Below are 15,534 nucleotides of genomic sequence, written 5' to 3' on the forward strand. Positions count from 1 at the left end.
CCAAATACCTTTTGTAGATCCCAAAGACACAGTATTCAAATAGTCTAAAATTTTCTATTTTGCTATTATTTTTTTTTTAAAGGAAGTTTCTTCACCCTTATACAGTAGCAATCACTTAGCAGTTGAAAACTCATCTAGAACCTCGGACAGATGAGGACAAATAAAAACAGAGCAATGAGAAAGAGAAATAGTTGTAATTCAGCCATGAACCTTTTCTTTTTTTTTTTTTTTTTTTTTTTTCCTCTTTTTCTAGTGGATTCTTGCTTCCTAATCCACCCAGAGTAAATCAACGGGCATGTGGCATGTACTACAGATGGATCAGCCCTGGTAAACATATACAGCTGCACATATCTGTTACACAGGTGCTTGGTTTCAGACTGGCTGGCTAGCCAAGAGCAGTCGGAGTTTTTGGCAAACGCCCGTAGTTCCACGGATTGGAAGAGAAAAGCCAGTGAGAAAGTAGTCAGCTGGCACTAGCGCTTTCCACAGCAGCCCCCGAGCCTGAGCCAAACCTGCCGGTCTCATTCCTCACCCTGTATTCTGAATCGCTGTCAAATTCCTAAACTTATTTTGCAATTCAGTGGGAGGATTTTTTGGCTGGAGTTATTGGAACAGGGACACTGGGATACTTAGTACCTCTGTGTACAGTATTAAGCCCTCCATTTGTTTGCCGTTCTGGGGCAAAAGTGCTTGTGTGGGGGTTTTATGGTCTTTTTTTCCTTTGTCCCTGCTCTCCCCCCCCCCCTTGTTGGGTTGTGATTTTTTTTTTTTTCTTGCTTCCCACCCCCCAGGTGGTTTGTGGTTTCTTTTCCGTGTTTTTTTTTTCCTCCTTTTTTTTGTTTTTTGTTTTGTTTTCTTTTTTGGTTTTTTTTTTTTTTTTTTCTTCTTCCCCCAACAGGGGACATAAGGGCAAGAGCCCTCTGCGGACAGGCTGGCATTTGGCAGTGGCAGCACCGGCTGCTCTTTATTAGCTGGACACGCTGCAGGTGTAACTGGAGTACGGTGACGTTTATTACGTCCCTCTAAATAGCTGCTGCTGATGTTGCAGAACTGGTGCTGAGCCAGTAGAAATGCATGAACCATAATCAAGCCTGAGAAGACGACATTACGATGTCGACAGAGACTAATACGTATCTCTCCGCTGTTAATGTTACGTTCCGATTAATCTATGTGATATATCTGCACGTGACAATGGGCCAAATCGCTTGCTGATGATCCGTTGTGATAGGAACATTAGGGAGGCCTACAGAGGTCATATTAAGCTTGTACGTCATGAAATATATATCCATTTTTCTGACAGTTCCATCAGTGTCACATAATCTGAAATAATTTTCTCTCCAACGCTCAAAATATTAATAAAAAAAGAGGACTTATATTCCTTATGTTGCAAAGATACCTTTCCAATTATAAACTGATAGAGATTTGCCTCTGCTTCTTGCTATGAAGAGACACGTACAAGCTGTCTGTTCACAAAGATCTAAATTCTGCGCATGCATCTGTGTGTTTATAGAGCAGTAATCTCTGCTCTATAAATAGCCTGAGCCTCTAGTGACCAAAGAGGGCCAAAACCTCAGGCTTCCACTTAAACAGAAATTTGGCTTTATCAGTATGATAAACCTAGCGCGATGGCCAGGGCTTAGGACAGAAAGGGCTGAGGACATGTCCCAAAAATCTGAGCTCTGGGTGTAAAACCTGCGCTTGGGAGGAAGCCTGGAAACCCTGTGGGGGTGTTAGCTCTGCTAGAGAGAATTTTTGGGGTTTGAGGGCCCCTATTTAAAGCCAGAAAGCTTCAACCTTGGTTGATCCAGCTATGCAGAGCAGCCCTAGCCCTTATCCAGGGTGCCCAAGACCAGGTGCCCTGGACATCCCAACTCCTGTGGTTTTTGATACTCCAGCAGGAGCGCAGATGGGATTTCACTCAAATAATGTTTAACTTCACTGAAAGCTTATCTAACCCAAATTCCTTTAGACAAAACACTTAAAATGCAAAAACCGGTGGCTTTAATTAAACAGAGTTTTGCTGGGAAATTTCTGACTTCAGTCCTCTCATGGCTGTCTCTAAAATACGTGTGAAATGTCTGTAATTTAATCAGCGTGCTGTTAGCTTATAAACCTAATGACGACTGGTTTAATGCCAGCATTTTTGTTGGCACTGCAGTTCATTTTATTATAATCTTTCAGCAACTCTGGGACTAAATTCAGAATTCTTGCTTCAGATATCAAGAACGGCAAGAAAGAATCAACACATTTTCTCTGGTTTCACAGAGAAACCTTGGTTTCTTGCCTCTTTTGAGCCAAGAGAAAACATTAATTAACAACATTACATCTTCAGTGAGGTCTGGGTGAGATATCCCTCTAATCATCATTTTTAAGCAATGACACAGTATCCTCAAACTATTTCCATCAGAAGTTTGTTTGACCTTTAGTTTGAAACTACCCACAATGGGGACTGGTCTTTTTTCACTCTTCGTTACCTTAGTCACTTACATCCAAGTACCTAAGGCCTTCTTATTTTTGCATAAGTGTGGGTTATGAATCATGACTACGTGATGTATTGATTTCATATGGATGATAAATGGAGATATTATTTGCTAGCATATGAAAAAGACAAAGCTAGCAATTTATTCACACCAAGATAATCAGTAAAACCACATTTCAAAAAGTGGCTTAACCTTTATTTTATTCTGCTTTCCTTTCCTCTTCTCTCCAATTCCTTAAGAATGTCACAAGCATGGTATGCGCGCTGTGGAAAGGATATTAGTCTTCAAATAGACCTTATCCAGCCCGGCTCACAGCACATACAGACAAAGGACACCTTTCCAGAAAAAATATTTTATAAACTGCTTTGCAACCTGCCCTTCCCAAAGGTTATTTGTGCATTCTCATTAGCTGAGATTTTTTTTTCCCTCCGTTGATAAGGCTGATTAGACAGATGGATAGTGAAATATAGCTAAGACGACGATATCAAAAGAGACAAATGCTGGTTTTACTCATGCTTAGGTGGTGTTGGTGCTGTCAAAGCTCACTGTGGCAGGTCAGTACCCAACATGTCTATGTACCCCACAGAAATGCAGCGGGGAGTGCCAGAACTGGCTCAAGGATGGGCAGAAAGTTCATCCTTCTGTGGGTTTTTCTGGTGGTGTGGTGGTTTGGGTTTTTTTTTTTTTTTTGGTAGCTCATCACTGGCATGAGGAATATCCGATGAATATCCAATAAATACCCAAAACACTGTAGACTGACACAGCTCTCCATGCAACTATTAATGGCCGTAACTATGCTAATGTATGTAATGAGCTAACTGCCTGTGATATAAACATGAAGTGCCGCATAAAGAGGGCTTTTTAATCCGGGATAATTTCAAATTTTAATCAGCTTGCTCAAAAATGACCAGGTTTTTTGATTGCACAGGTTTGATTGTACTCTTTGGAAATACTGTTTTAAAAAGTGATTTTCCATAATTTAGTTGTGAAATAATTGTATTCTCTTAGAAATGCCTGAAAAGATGATAAGCCATCATCTCTGGCAGAATTTGGACTTTCTGCAAAAATAAATCCTTTCAGTGTAGGGATCCGGTGTGGTCAAACTGATTGCCAGAGAGAGAGCACTCTCAGTTCATTATCTAGATGTCTTCAGTCTCAATTCGAGAAGGAATTTTGCAAGAGATCGGAATCGCTAGAACAGAAAATAGATGCACTGAAATGCTATTACATTTACAGAAAGCTTCAGGATAAATTATTTATGAGATGGGTTGTTGCTTTTACATACTCCTTATGTTTATCAAATTTTTGGCATTTATTCTTCCCAGTTGGGCCAGTAAAAAGCAGCCAATTAAGGTGTTTTTTAGGCATACAACTTCCAACCCCCTCCAGAAGTGGAGAAGTAACAAGAATTATTCAAGGGCATTTTTAGAAGCTTCTAATAGATTGAGCTCAAGCAGGTAGAAAGGGGTCCAGGAGATGCCTGCTTGCATGGCAACTAGAGCTCACTTGACCACGTCAAAGAGCTGGGTCTTTCCCGCTGAGGTCCCCGTGTCCCTTTGCAGAGATATCCTTCCCCAGGAGGAGCGAGGACTTTGTGGCCGGGTCCCACTCTCCTCCTGAGAGCTGGCTGGCTGAGCAGGGCTTTCACGGCTGATTTCTGATGACCCTGCTGACGCACAGTTCGATGGTCTTCTGCAGGTTTGTCTGTCGTGGCCCAGTAAATGTGGGGCTGTCCCTCGACTAGGAGGCAACGCGGTGCACAAAAAAAAAAAATTAAAAATAAACACAACTGGAGCTTACCTCCGTAGCAGAGACTTTTGCCAGTTGAAGGCAGTGGGTGCCTGAGAGGGGAAAGCTGTGAGTTCACTACTTTGTGAGTCTGTGGGTCTTTACTCCTTGAAAAATGAGAATAGCAGAGGCGTCAGTTTTTCTGGCTTGTTTCACCACTGGACGCGCACACAGAGTGCTGATGATTTAGGCCTTCAGTACATATTTGAATACTCTCCTACTATGGTTTTGTCCTACAGATTTGGCCATAAAGCAGCAATGATTCAGGCTTTAATGGTGGTCTTAAAACTTTTTGGTCTAACAAGCAAATATCATTTGGTGCGTCCAGCAAAGTTATTATCTCTTTATGTTTATGTCAATTAAATTATGTCTGAAGCAAGGTTTAAGCGCGGTGGCATTGCAGTTACAGATCAAAACCGATTGTGTTTTGCATGGCAATACTGTAAAACGCTGCTATTTCTATTAAAAAAAATCCACTTTTCTATAACAGATTACATTGTTTCTTTGAAGTGTGCTTTTAAGCGGCTAGTGTTTATAATATGTACCTCATTAATCTTCTGACTTTAATCTCTATAGTCCTATTTAACACAGTGAAGCTTCAAAGAGTACAGATGCCTTATATTGTTTATTGAGATATGAGGTAAAATATAAATGAAAGATCTGGGAAATCAAAATTATATCCATAACATTTTTTAATCTGCATAACATATTTAATGCTAGACGTGTTAGAAAGCTACCTGCGTTTTTGCCTGATGAACAGTAATACGGGCATACTGGAAAGGGTAAACATATTAATTAGAGCCTGCACATCTCTCCTTCTTGCTAGTGTAATCATTAAATTGATTTTTCCAGTCTGACATGTAATTGTTCCAGCGATGGAATCCTGCTTTCCACTCTCGTTCTGCTTCATCAATATTTCCTGTAAAACATGAAATGGGTTACATTAATCTAAATTTGAATCTCTTTATATGCTAATTGAAAAATAATTTTGATTATCAATGTCATTTGCTCCAAATACATTATAGGATGGTCTTTTGCTTCTTTTCTTAAACCTGGGATGATTGAAAATTTAGTGATCAACGCTTTATCTTTACATCAGGAAGGAAAGACTGCAAAGATATCATTCTAGCATACTGCAGGGTAATAAATATACTTATGCATGGGCTTGTTGCTTTTGGATAATACTTCTGTCCATCAAATGAGTAACTTTAAAGCCACCTTTTTTTAAAAAAAAAAAATCCTCAAAAATATTATTTTTACTCAGTATGCTCTACAGTGAACCCTACGTACCCCAAAGACTATGATATGCAAACTGAGATAGGTGCTTGTAAAGATACAGTGAAATCACAGCTTTGTTCAAGGCAACAACAGTATTGCCATTAGTTTTAATGGATTTCAATGGATGGACAGGACTTCACTGCACTGTGAAATAAATCTGCAAGTTTAAAGCATACGGGACACAAGTTTGCAGAAGGATACCGTAAAATGTGCACTATGTCAACATGAAACCATCTTGACTTTTCTTTTTTGTTCTAGCCCATAAAGCATTTGCCGACTAATCCTGTGTCCCAAGGCAATATTTATTGCCAAATTTGTTATAGGCATCAGAGCAGAGGGCAAGGATGAGAAGAGTAATAAAAATATATAATTTTATAAGGTTCTCAGAGTATTTTACAGACAGGGATCGCTTCCTCTGGTCCGAAAAAGTAATTAATGCTAGGGAGAAATGCAGTGACCTTGCAGGAACAACCCATACAACAAGTAAAGGAAAGATAATGTATGTAGACTGTATTGCATACTGTGGCTTATTATTTTGGATCAGTTGTAGACTTTTTCTTAAAGCTTAGAAACCATTTATGAACTATGAATGCCTTTATTCATTCTGGATCTAATTATCTCAGTGTCCATACTGACATAGTCTGCTTCCAAAAAAATTTGGTAATTGTGTTCATGAGATAACGGTTCCATGGTTCCTTTATGCTCTTTTGACTTTATGTTCTTCTGCTGCAGTAGACCATAGGCCCTTTCCCTCCATAAATACACCCTTTTCCCCTTTTTTTATGATCTGCCAGCACTGCAACTTTAACTGGTTATGTGAAAATGAAATACTTTTGTGTTTCACACATCAGTAGAGAAAACATTCTGGAAAGAGAGTTAACAGATTCAGAGATTTAGTTTGGAGAAGCATCCAGTAATTCGGTTGCTTATCTGCAGTTTCGCTCAACATTTCCAAACCTTTTTGGTGTGGAAATCCAGATGGCAATTTAATGAGACTTTGAAATGAGGTTTACATTACTTCGTGGTTTCAGTGAGACTGGAAATAAAAACAAGATACTCTTTCTTGGGGAGGTTCTGTACTTCTGCTTGTAGTCAAAAGGGAAATTGTGAAGAAGAAATATAGGAAAAATTATTTAAAAATTAACTACAGTCCTCTCCCTCAGTTCGAAGATGTAAATAAGCTCAGTTATATCGGAGATCAAAGAAAAGTTCAGGTCACTTTCAAATTTTTTTCTGCAGGCCTCGCTTGTCATTAACTCAAAGAGGATTTGTAAATGCTAGTAACAATAAACCCACCTTTTAATCACTAGGCTATGCAGATATGACCCTCAGAACTATGGGGAGAAGACATGCACAACATTTAACTTCCCTCACTAAGAACTCATCTTTGCATGTTTCTTAATTAAAGATGTAGCCAGGGTCTCAGGTAAAGCCAAATTTTCTATAAATGTCAAATGAATTGGTAATTTAGTGTATCAACCAGTAGTAGTAGTATTTGGAGAAAAATGCCCTAATCGTATTTCTTGTCATATTCTTGATTATAGGTATCCAGTTTTACTTATCCAGGCAAAGTCTACACTTATAAATTAAAAAAAACACAACTGTTTCTTCTTTAATTATTCAGGTTTAGATGTGTTTGAAGTCTGCCCAAAGACCCTAGAAACTGGAATACCTCTACCACACATACACCTTCAATTAAAAGTCACTATTCTAGAGTATAAATTAATGAAGCTTTTCAGTGCCTCTTAAGGATCCCGGTGAAGAAGTGAGTCTGCTAGAGAAAGCAGACAACGAGAAATTCGGAGGAGCCACCATTATGAATCTAAAAGACAAAAGGGGGAAGGAAAACACTGAAATAAGAACTCGGATTCCCATTTGTTTGCTTTTTCGCAGTGATAAGATCCAAATTGAAGTCACAAGTCAATGCATCCCATTATCACCAACATCATCAATCTCTTTGAAGCAACCACCCATGACTTAGATGAGCTGACAGCTAGAAGGTGAAGGCAAAGAAAAAAAAAAAAAAAAGATTAGAGGATTCTACTTGACCGATAATTACAGCTCAAAAGCTCAGAGCACCGGGATGCTACAGTGTGCTGCAGTACTAGGGAAGTCAGTTAATAATACGGTGAGGTTGTTTTGCTATATGTAGTCATTTAGGCAATCCCAAACCTCATAGTAATACCAATTATCCTAATGCAAAGCCCAGTGAAGTTTACAAGGAGAAAAGGGGAGGTTTCAGTAGGCAATGAATCATACCTTGGTGCTCAGAAAGGTCCCAGTTTATCAGACCAAAAAAAATGAAAGGTTTTGGGTTTTTTGATTCTTTGGCAGTGTCAGCACTGACAGCTGGCATTTCTTTTCTTTCCACGCAGGCATACAGCCCTTACTTTAATGGCATTATAGCAAAGCTAAATTTATCTCCATACCCTCACTTGTTGAACTGATAGATGTGCCAATAAAGTGCTAATCTTAAATGTATTTTTGTGTATTAACATTAAGATTGGGACAAAGGCCATATAGCTGTTGTTATACAGTATAATTAATAAGGGATGACAAGTTGGAATTAATTTTTTCTGTCCTCAGTAGCTCAAAAACATGGGTATCTGCAAACTTCTTGATTCATTAGGATGATAAATGCTACAAGTTTATCTATGCTGTAGATTCCTATGGTGATAGTTTCTACACAAATGTTCAGAAAGGAGAAAACAAATAGTAACTATACTTCAGTTTCTCTATTCAATGTTCTTTAGTCACGCGCTCTGAATATCGATGGTTATCTAACCACAACAGTGTATTTGTTTTCATACGTATTGTTAAGGACTTCCGAATTTTTTTTAATTTTTTTTTTATTTTTTAATTTTCTTCTTCCAAAAGTCAATAGAGCTCTCTGGGACGTGAAATGTTGTATGGGCTGTTATCTCTCCTATGACCTGGGATGCAAGGAACCAGAGTTAGAAAGAAATGAGATTCATAAGGCGCATCGTTGCTGCCCATAGGTGCACTGAGTAGAATCTTACTTTGTCGGTAGGTGCAGTACTACTGGTGAGGGTACTTTTGACTAGTTCACGTCTCTGCACGCATAATGAGTGCAGCATCTGGCTCTATGGAAAGTGAAAACTAATTCTGATGGCGAATTTTCTAATTAGTCTCACTTTTAATATTCTTACTACCCTGAGTATTTGGCTCTATAGAATCCAGATGCTGTTTGAAGGATCATAGCAAATACAATTGTTTTTGTTATTCACCGGTCAAGAGGCTGAACTTTTCTCAGCCTCCACATTAAAAATATTTTAGTGATGTTTTAAAATACTATTTATTTACATTACCTACTTTGTTTGATTTCTCTATAGATAATATGATGCAGTAATATAAAATAAAATAGAAAAATAGGTATTATATGTAATAGGCATACCAAAATAGTAATGGAGCAATAAATGGAAAGCTTGGCTGCCTGCAGCTCTCTATAATCAAAGGAAACAGCATATATAAATAGTTAGGGCTCTAGATGCATTAAAGTTTGTGTTAAGGAGGCAGAGTCGAACATAGATGCTTTTATAATTAACATATGCTTGCTCTAAAAGCCACTTAAGAGTCACTTACTGTTTACTGTCCCTCCAGTGGGTTTCTTTTAGAAACAGTCATCAGAAAAAGTTCTGGTGATTGTCCCAGAGGTCACGCCCTTGAATGAAACATTAAATGCCAAATGGTCCCAGCTTGTCTTGGGGTGAGCAGGGACGGAGGGTAGTCTTGGTGCCTTTTCAATAGGGTTGACATCTGTGTAGAAATTGGGTCTAGTTGGAACTGAAAGCCCACATTAGGCATGTCTAGGTCCAGTTTACCTGTCCAGTGATTATTATCAAGCTGGACACAAAACTACAAGTTTTGACTCATGTCTTCGATTATACTTCTATATATTGAATTGAAGGAGAAGACATTGAGAAATCTTCCAAAGTGATACAAAGTACTCTAGAGATATAAAGGCCGGTATCTTATACATATCAGTTACAGTTGTGTTAGTGGTAAGACTTCTATTTTTTTTTCTCGTTATTTTTCTCAATCCATACCCATGATAATCTTTTTGGAACATATCTGATTTTGTTTCTCGAGGAAAATGGGAAACAGTTAACCTTAAAGATGACAGGGACTAAATATCTTCCTCTCTCATATATTTCACTGCCTCAAGGAACTTGTCATACCCAGCCTGCCGTGGGAACAGGCTTCCTCAGTTGCTGAACACATCTGGAGCCAGCCGTTACATGCCGAAAAGACATCAAGGGGGTAGCAAGGCTTGTGCTGGGAGTGAATCAGTAACTAAACAAGTGCTTCGTTACCAAACGCATCCATGTCAAATTCTGACCGCCTGGCACAATGAGAAATCCCCTTGCCATTTCTGCAGAATAAGTTGGTTTGATTGTTCTCTTCAGGTTCTACCTGATAGAATTCCACTTTGTCTATCTGAACGCTACTTGAACTATAACTTGCAATAATGATAACATAAAATCTCCTTACTTCTTGTTCTGTGTCGTCTTATATCATGCTAAAGTAACCTTCTTTTTCTAAGAATATTTCAACCGAACAAGCAATAGAAAAGACAGACTCTCAGAAAATGAGGAAATATATGTATTTACGGCATGCGCTCTCCTTTGGGCATAAAAGGAGATAGAAAATGCAAAATAATATTTCAGTGAAAAGAGTTATTACATTATAAAGTATTATATCATGTTTGTAAGAAGAATGTTAAAGGTTTCTTTGTCAGAATTGTATAAGACTGTATAGGGAACGTAAATACAAAACCATCGTATTTCTGTTGCAATGTTTCAAGGACTAATAGATGTAGATACATGACAAAGCAGCAGTTCTTCCTGACAATATTCTTGTCTCATTTCTATACCAGCGTCCAGGCATGATGATTCTTTACTTTTTGCTAAGAATATGCTCAGGAATGTCTTTTAATTAAATTATGAAAATTTATGTTGTAAATCACTGAATACGGCAAAGGGGTGTATTCCTGTCTCCTGGCAGATCCAGAGTGTTGCTTTGTCATCCCTCACACCACAGGACCATGCAAAGCAACTCTGCTGTCCTGCCAAGGTGTGTTGAACTATGTCTGGTGATGTGCTCTCTTCTGCTCCGCCACAGAGCCTGTGGTTACGCGCAGTCCATTTGTTAAGATGCACACGACTCAATAGGGGTTCACAGCCAGGTTAAAGAAATATGTAAAATAGTTCAGTTCTCCTGGCTCAGCATAAAGGGCTTGTCAGAATTTGAGAAACCTCCTTTAAATCCACCCGTAATTCGGTATACCGTGATTTTAAAATCACAGGGTATGCTTTATAAATTATTCATTTTACCTACAGATTTTGCTTCTCTTGATTTAATTGAAAAGCATCTATTGAACTGAGAGGGGATAAAAGTTGAGCCATAATACAGTTATAGGCTCAAATGAGGAAGGAATAAATTATTTCAGAAAGAATCATCTGTGCACCATGAAAGTTTACATATTTTTAAGACTAACATTCAAACTGAATCTACAGGAAAGCCTGTAAATTACTAATTAACATTTAAAAAGTGTATCTTATTTTGAAATGAGACTTTTTTCTTTCTTTTTTTTTTCTTTTCTCTCCAGTAGAAGTGCAGAATGCAGTTCCAGAGCTGCAAAATCACTTTATAAAATCAATTCCTTTCGAAGTCCAGAAGCACAGAGGCTTGGTCTGTTTGGGCTTTGCAAAAACAGTGGCATGGGGTTTCCAATGAAAATCTGAGTCCTTTGTGTTTAACTGACCTTATAGCAGCCTTCCAGTACCTAAAGGGGGCCCACAGGAAGGATGGGGAGAGACTCTTTTTCAGCGAGTGTAATGATAGGATGAAGGGTAATGGTGTCAAACTGAAGGAGGGTAGATTTAGATTGGATATTAGGAAGAATTTTTTTACTGTGAGGGTGGTGAGGCACTGGAACAGGTTGCCCAGAGAAGCTGTGGCTGCCCCATCCCTGGAGGGGTTCAAGGCCAGGCTGGATGGGGCTTGGAGCAACCTGGTCTGGTGGGAGGCCTAGGGCAGGGGGTGCAACTGGATGGTCTTTAATGTCCCTTCCAACCTGAACCATTGTATGAACTGAGTTTAAAGTTTAGAACAGCCTGTTACATTTTTCTGGGTAGTGAGATTTCATAAACTCATTGTATACAGAGTCAGGCACAAATCAGTTCTATTTTGCATAGGCAAGTCTGGAAGTCTCTGGGTTGTTGTCAATGACTGACACTCTAGAAATAAAACACACGGCGCTCTCATGTGAGATGTAGAACAGAATCCCCTTGCAGCAGCAGTAATACGCTCCATATCCTCTGTGGATTAGCTGCATAACAATACAATCCCATAAATAACAGATAATATAATCCCAATATAACATCCCACAATGTACTTCAGATACATGAAATTTATACAGAACATCTACAGTCTCCAGAAGTCCCAGTGCAAGCTTCCACTTCAGTAATGTCTTCCCTGCTCTCCCGTACCCCAGGAAGCAGGAGCCAGGCAGTGCCGGCCTTAATTTGGAGGGTAGCTTGAGAACAGAGATTTGCAGCGCTCTAAAATGTCTCACCTTGGGGCTGCTTCTCCAGTTTGGGGCAGAGAAGCTCCACACTGCACAAGTCCCAAGGCCTGGCCTGTCCCCAGGCTTTGTCCTAGTGCATAAGAGGGTGCTACAGGGCGGTGAGCCCGTGGCCAGAAGCACAGGGCACGTTGCAGGGTGTACCCTCACCACGGCAGGGATGGGGGTGACCAACATCTCAACGTCTCACAGGGAAATTCAGTTACAAATAGGAATGTAAATATTTAAACTCAAGTCTCATGTTAACATCAAGTAAATGATCCTAAATGAAAGTTTAAATAAAGACATCCATAAAAGCATTTTTACCTGTCATTTCCAGGACTTTGGGAAAAAAAATATTCCAGAATCGACACTGCTGAGCACGTAACTTTGTCAGTATCTCTGAAGTGTCGGTATTTAATGTCAAATATTTTTGTTCAGTACTGGTGAAGACTGGCCATCTTGTTCCATTAACCAGCGTCCCATTTGGAGTTCTAAATGAGAAAAGAAACATTTCATTTGGAATGAGTAATTACCTCAGTGCATCAATTAAAGTATTATTTCTTTTTGATTTGGCAGTTACTTCAGCTTAAGTGTGTTAGTTTGAAATTACTGAAGTATACTTTTGTAAGCAACACAGGGTGGGGGGAAAGAACGTAAATTTCATTTAACCTCATTTAAAAAAAAAAAGTTTGTAATCCCTCTTTGGGGTGTTCTGGGTTCACCTAAGGGACGGGGCGGGGGGCGGAAGTTAATAAACGACCACAGAGAAACTACGCTTGTTGAATTTGGAGGTTCTCACAGAAGCTGTAAATTATTATGGGTGACTTAAGAACAAACAAAAAGGTTTGGGAGGCTGAATAGTTTATGTTTCAGTTTGAATGTTGCTGATCCCTTCAGATAGGCAAATAGACTGGACTAAATAGCTCGGATAAAAATGCAAGTAAAGGTACAAATAATGTCTAAACTTTGGATGAGAGCTATATTGGGAGAGAAAACAATTATTCCTCGTTAAGAAGGAACAGTTCCTCCTTGAAGTATGCTAACCCCCATCAGTGGCATGCCAAACATGAGCAATCTCAAATCTTTCGGAAATCGGGAAGAGATACAGAGCACTTGGCCCTTTATAAAACAGGCTCCGCATGTTAAAAGATCACAGCTGTTAGTATTAAGTCGTTGTGATAAATATTTATACTACAACAGAATTCATAATGTTCTAGGGACACACAGCCAGTTTTTCTCCTCCAAAAAGGACAATAGGTAGTATCTGTATGACTAGAGAAAAAATAATTGGTTTAAGTGTGTAGAAAAAGAACAAAATGGGGAGCATTGCACAGGGAACAAATGAGATGGAGTATGGTCTTCAGGAAAAGCAGATGATTTGTGACTGTTTAAAGTATGAATCTGTGTTAGCTCAGAAGAGGTTAAAAAAAAAATTAAACATCTTATTGCAGTGCAAGCAGAAGGACGCCTTTTCTGAAAGCTGGTATCAAGGAATCTTGGGTTTAGGGCAGAACAACAGTATTTGATGATTTTGGGTGGGATAAATTAAGAATGCTATTAGCTAAGTTAATTTGGTTATCTCTACTTTACTTTTCACCAGGACTCGTCCCAGAACGCAGCGGCCAGAGAGGAGTCCGGGGTGTGTGAAGCCCACTTGAGTTCTGCTTGCCAAGAGTGGGAACAAGGTACCAGGTGTAGGTGGGAGCAGTCAGAGCACAAGATTCAGCTGCCGAAATAATATCAATATCTCTTAGTTCATTCAGAACGAATCAAGTTTTCGGCCCATATTTCAGTATTCTGGAGTCTTTGGCATTGGCTGCTTACAGAAAGGATGTTAGAGTAAGAGATCCAGCATGTCATTTCCTGAATTGCACACTTCTTTACTAATTTTTCTTTACTAATTCAGCTCTGATTAACCTATGGCACCCTTTTTAACTGAACATTTATTTGTGGTTCATGAGAATGATGACTTAAGCAGAGCTGACTTGCACTTCAGTTCAAGATCAGAACGCTAATGGTGCTGTCAGTATTCATTTAACGGCTTTCATGCTATGAAATAAATCATGACATTCCACATTATAATTTACAGGTGGGGGGGGGATTACACAATGGCTACAGATGTATTTTACTAAAAAAGATTGAAAGAACTGTCAGATGAACGTAGCGTTTTGAAATACATGAACCTGCTGATAATGACATTCTCTCTGCATTTCAAGGAAGCTTACTGTTCAAAGAAATGTCCAGTAATTTCCTTCTTAGCTCTATTATTGAAAATTTCCCAAGTTAAAAAGTAGCTCCCAGTTACAGCAAAACAGAGAGATCACAGGAGTATAATTTTTAGCTGGTGTAAGAACAAGTCATCATGATAACCTCGTTGTTCTATCACAATTACTGTTTGTTCCTTCTTGTTAATAACTTCATGATGAGAATTGCAGTGCCCAGAATAAGCTGCAAAATTCCCTGTTCTTTGCACTAAACTCAAAGTTTAACAATATTCATGTAGAAAATGGAAAGTATTGTGAGAATATCCTTACTGAACAGAAAGGAACCCAACACGCTCCACAATCTTGACTCTCTCCATCTGTGTTTGGATGGACAATCTTTGCTGATAGATTGAAATAACTTGCTTCTATTGAAACAAAGCTCAAAATTTCCATGGGAACCTCCATTCTATCATCTTTACCAATTCCTCAAACCTCTGCTCTTTCTTCTTCTGGTACCACTCCATCATCTCTTCTTAGTACCTTCCAGGTTTGCCCACCTGAAAGGGCTTGGGCCACGCGTCTTCAGGACGGACCTCTGTTTTGTGCATCTTTCTCGTCAAACACTAATCACTTTTCTCAGACCTCTGTCCATATCTATAAGCTGTAGTCAGGGAAAAACTTCATTTTGTTTGGAGAAAATGTGAGCTTCTTCATTGAATATTTTAGAAAGAAGCCAGCTCCTTTTCTACACGCTTTTTAATGTTTGCAGGAGCAAGTTTTATGGCAATTAAGAAATACAATTATTTGAATTGCTCCCAGAGAAGAAATGCAAAAGAGAAAAGCGCCCAAAAAACCAAACCACCTGTGTTTAAACTTTGATATAAACAGAATTTGTTTCATTATTTCAGCTATTTTTTTTTTCTTGCATATGCCCTGAAGTTATAGGCTGGACTCTCTCTACTCTCTGTTAGTGGTACAGCAGCTCATTTATAGTTAATTATTTCATTAAGATATGTCTTTAAGGCAGCCTGACTTATTTTCTCATTAACTCGAAAACCAGAGTATCTTTGTCAGCTCTATCTCCACTAAAGCTGCTCTCATGTTCTACCTGTACACGTATATGTGCTTTCACTGAAGTTCATGAGTCTTTCTTTTTTAATCCTGGGCTTGGTGGAAGTTGCTTGTAACTCACTGC

The 15,534-nt window shown here is 38.9% G+C and overlaps 1 protein-coding gene across 2 annotated transcripts in view; it reads right to left on the reverse strand.

The window, feature by feature from the left end:
* Positions 1–4,880: 4,880 nt before the first annotated feature.
* The window catches only part of BCHE (butyrylcholinesterase), a 55,447-nt gene continuing 44,793 nt past the window's right edge, over positions 4,881–15,534 (reverse strand). For both annotated transcript variants that reach the window (XM_063339162.1, XM_063339163.1), the window contains exons 3-4: positions 12,460–12,626; positions 4,881–5,187 (exon numbers count right to left, since the gene is read on the reverse strand). In XM_063339162.1, coding sequence (XP_063195232.1) covers positions 5,060–5,187; positions 12,460–12,626 — 295 coding nt within the window. In that variant the 3' untranslated portion in view covers positions 4,881–5,059. The remainder of the gene's footprint in view (positions 5,188–12,459; positions 12,627–15,534) is intronic.

Source organism: Chroicocephalus ridibundus, chromosome 6, assembly GCF_963924245.1.
Source record: "Chroicocephalus ridibundus chromosome 6, bChrRid1.1, whole genome shotgun sequence".
Lineage (NCBI taxonomy): Eukaryota > Metazoa > Chordata > Aves > Charadriiformes > Laridae > Chroicocephalus > Chroicocephalus ridibundus.